General features: G+C 37.0%; 2 protein-coding genes across 2 annotated transcripts in view; both read right to left on the bottom strand.

Annotated features, from left to right (window-relative positions):
- The window catches only part of LOC138030369 (tyrosine kinase receptor Cad96Ca-like), a 2,689-nt gene extending 779 nt beyond the window's left edge, over nucleotides 1-1,910 (bottom strand). The window contains exons 1-2 of the mRNA XM_068878290.1: nucleotides 1,819-1,910; nucleotides 1,390-1,525 (exon numbers count right to left, since the gene is read on the bottom strand). Coding sequence (XP_068734391.1) covers nucleotides 1,390-1,525; nucleotides 1,819-1,864 — 182 coding nt within the window. The 5' untranslated portion in view covers nucleotides 1,865-1,910. The remainder of the gene's footprint in view (nucleotides 1-1,389; nucleotides 1,526-1,818) is intronic.
- A 105-nt stretch (nucleotides 1,911-2,015) lies between these two features.
- The window catches only part of LOC138030368 (uncharacterized), a 61,761-nt gene continuing 61,276 nt past the window's right edge, over nucleotides 2,016-2,500 (bottom strand). The window contains exon 14 of the mRNA XM_068878289.1: nucleotides 2,016-2,308. Within this exon, the coding sequence (XP_068734390.1) occupies nucleotides 2,016-2,308 (293 nt within the window). The remainder of the gene's footprint in view (nucleotides 2,309-2,500) is intronic.

Here is a 2,500-nt window from a genome sequence, read left to right as displayed (position 1 = left end):
GGTTTAAATGATTTATAAGGTAAATGTTAACTTTGGGATTTAATATGAAAATGTAATGCCATATTTGGACAGTGTTTGGAACTGAAGTAAGCATTAGTAAAAGCATATGGTTGTCAAACAATAACCATTGTCCTGCGCATGATGCGTTCAAAAGTTGGCATTTGACCCATTACATGTATTTGTTACCTTCAACCCGTAAAATTATTCAGGGAAGACCACTGCTAGGGAGATAAAAGAAGTAAAGCTATTCATTTGAAATAATTCTTAATTCATTTTCCCATCGAAATAGAAAAAAACATGTAATAGAAGGAAGGGTTACGTTTTTACAAACGTTGGCCGTATAGCACTTATATTTCAAGAGACTTTCAACAATCTTCGGGTTAAATCACTGCTGCTCTACCGACTGAGCTACAAGGTCAGACAGGAGCAGGCTGTGGAAATTGAAGATGTTAAGGTCACGGCAATGAACATGTACAAGCTAAGTACAAGGAAGGGTTATGTTTTTACAAACGTTAGCCGTGTAGCACTTCTGTTGAAATATACGTGCTACACGGCCAACGTTTGTAAAAACGTAACTCTTCCTTGTAGCTGTGCATGTTCATTGCCGTGACTTTAACATCCTCAGTTCTACGGCTTCCCCCCGTCTGACCTTGTAGCTCAGTCGGTAGAGCAGCGGTGATCTAACCCGAAGGTCGTGAGTTCAATTCCCACCCTGGTCAGAGTTTTTCTCTGTCTTGTGTGGGCCCATTCCATTAGCATGTCTAACGCTCACATGGTTCATATGAGGTACAAAACTAATCAGTGAAGTCTGTTGTTACATATAATAGATATTGACAATTTTCATCACGGAAGACGTGAACCGATGCAGCCACATATCTAAATGACTAATCCTGAATAATGCATGCACCCTTTGTTAATGTTAATGATAATAATTAAAAGTTTAAAAGAAGGAATGTGCTCCATTAAGCCCTGAATAATCTCCGCTTTTTAAGTCAATAGTGTTACTGCTGCATTACCAAGAAATGAAACCAACATTTTGTTGTATTTGTTTTTTTTGTAGGTCTAAGTTTCAAATTGCCTAAAAGGGAGACATTGGCACTTACGTCAGTGCATGCATTCTTACATTTTCTAATAAAAAAAAGAATAGCCATCGCGAGTGTTTATCAAGGCATCCATAAGATCAGCTACATATAGGGTCTTTGATATACACATGTGCCACTGGAAATGACCAAATACAACTTGCCTGTGATTCATAAACTATAATTTCTTGCAATACCAGCAAGGGGCTTTTTACAGCTGTACGTTATTTTTAACAAGTATTTTTTATCTTCTCCAGCTTATAGAATGTGTCAATTCCTACCCGTAATAAAGGGAAAGAAAGCTAATTACCACTTTGTAGGGCGCTTCCTTCTCTTTTTGCAGAATGTAATTCCAATAAATAGCAGAAAAGCAAGCAAAGATAAACCACCAATAGAAAAAGACACCTTCAGAAGACTTGCTATGGAAAAACCTGGTCCTCTGATATCTGATAATCAAACAAGAATGCTCACATAAGATGGAAAAGTTATTGAAACTAAATCAAACCAAATTATGATACTGTCATTGTAATGGGCTTATTGAAATTGTCACTATGATCACGTCACAATCACTTGGGCAATTAAGACAGAGGGATTAAAGCAAAATCGCATCTTCTCAAAAGACATACACATACACATACAATAATAACAATCCCCAATTAAATTTGATATTGGCATATCATCACCAGATGGAAAATTACCACAGAAATATTAATCTCAGAGTCTTCAGTTCTGTGTTCACCTTTCATTTCTATAACATTTTTGTCCAGTTTCTCACAGGTACACATCTAGTCAGACCTCAGTACGTCTGCAGTATTTCTTACTTTGTTATCACATGCTTTCTCTCAACAGTAAATACATTTAAGACACATTCAACATAGCCAACATAATCCTTGATGCTTTAAACCAAAAACCATCACTAACCAGATCCCTTCGTTTTTACAAACTGAACAAAACTCTTTGGTCCATCACCAGCAGAGGTGTGGGCCAACACCTGCAATTCATATTTGTAGATTCTTGCAATCCAGTAACAGTCTTTGTATAAACTGAGGCATTGGAAACATCGATCAATTGAAGATCTGGTTTGTCACTTGACCCTTTCTTATTAATAAACAATTTAAATCCTTTGATTATTCCATTTCTTGAGTGTACAGGAGGCAGCTTCCAAGATGCTGTGACACTTGTAGAAGTGGCTGCACTCACTATAAATCCAGTGGGAGGTTTTGATGGAGCTGGAGCATAGCAAAGTCAAGAGATAAAAGATATAGTTACAGTAACTCAACACTAAATGTAATGCATCTGTGCAATTATGTGTTGAAGTTTATTTGCTTTATCAACATTAAGCAGCAAAAGCACCTTAATCAAGTAGTAAATCATCCGATCAACCACTAGCCAGTCGATGGATTGACAACCGATTATAGCAC

The sequence above is a fragment of the Montipora capricornis genome, chromosome 13, assembly GCF_036669925.1.
Source record: "Montipora capricornis isolate CH-2021 chromosome 13, ASM3666992v2, whole genome shotgun sequence".
Classification (NCBI taxonomy): domain Eukaryota; kingdom Metazoa; phylum Cnidaria; class Anthozoa; order Scleractinia; family Acroporidae; genus Montipora; species Montipora capricornis.
This window is presented reverse-complemented; position numbering and strand designations above follow the sequence as displayed.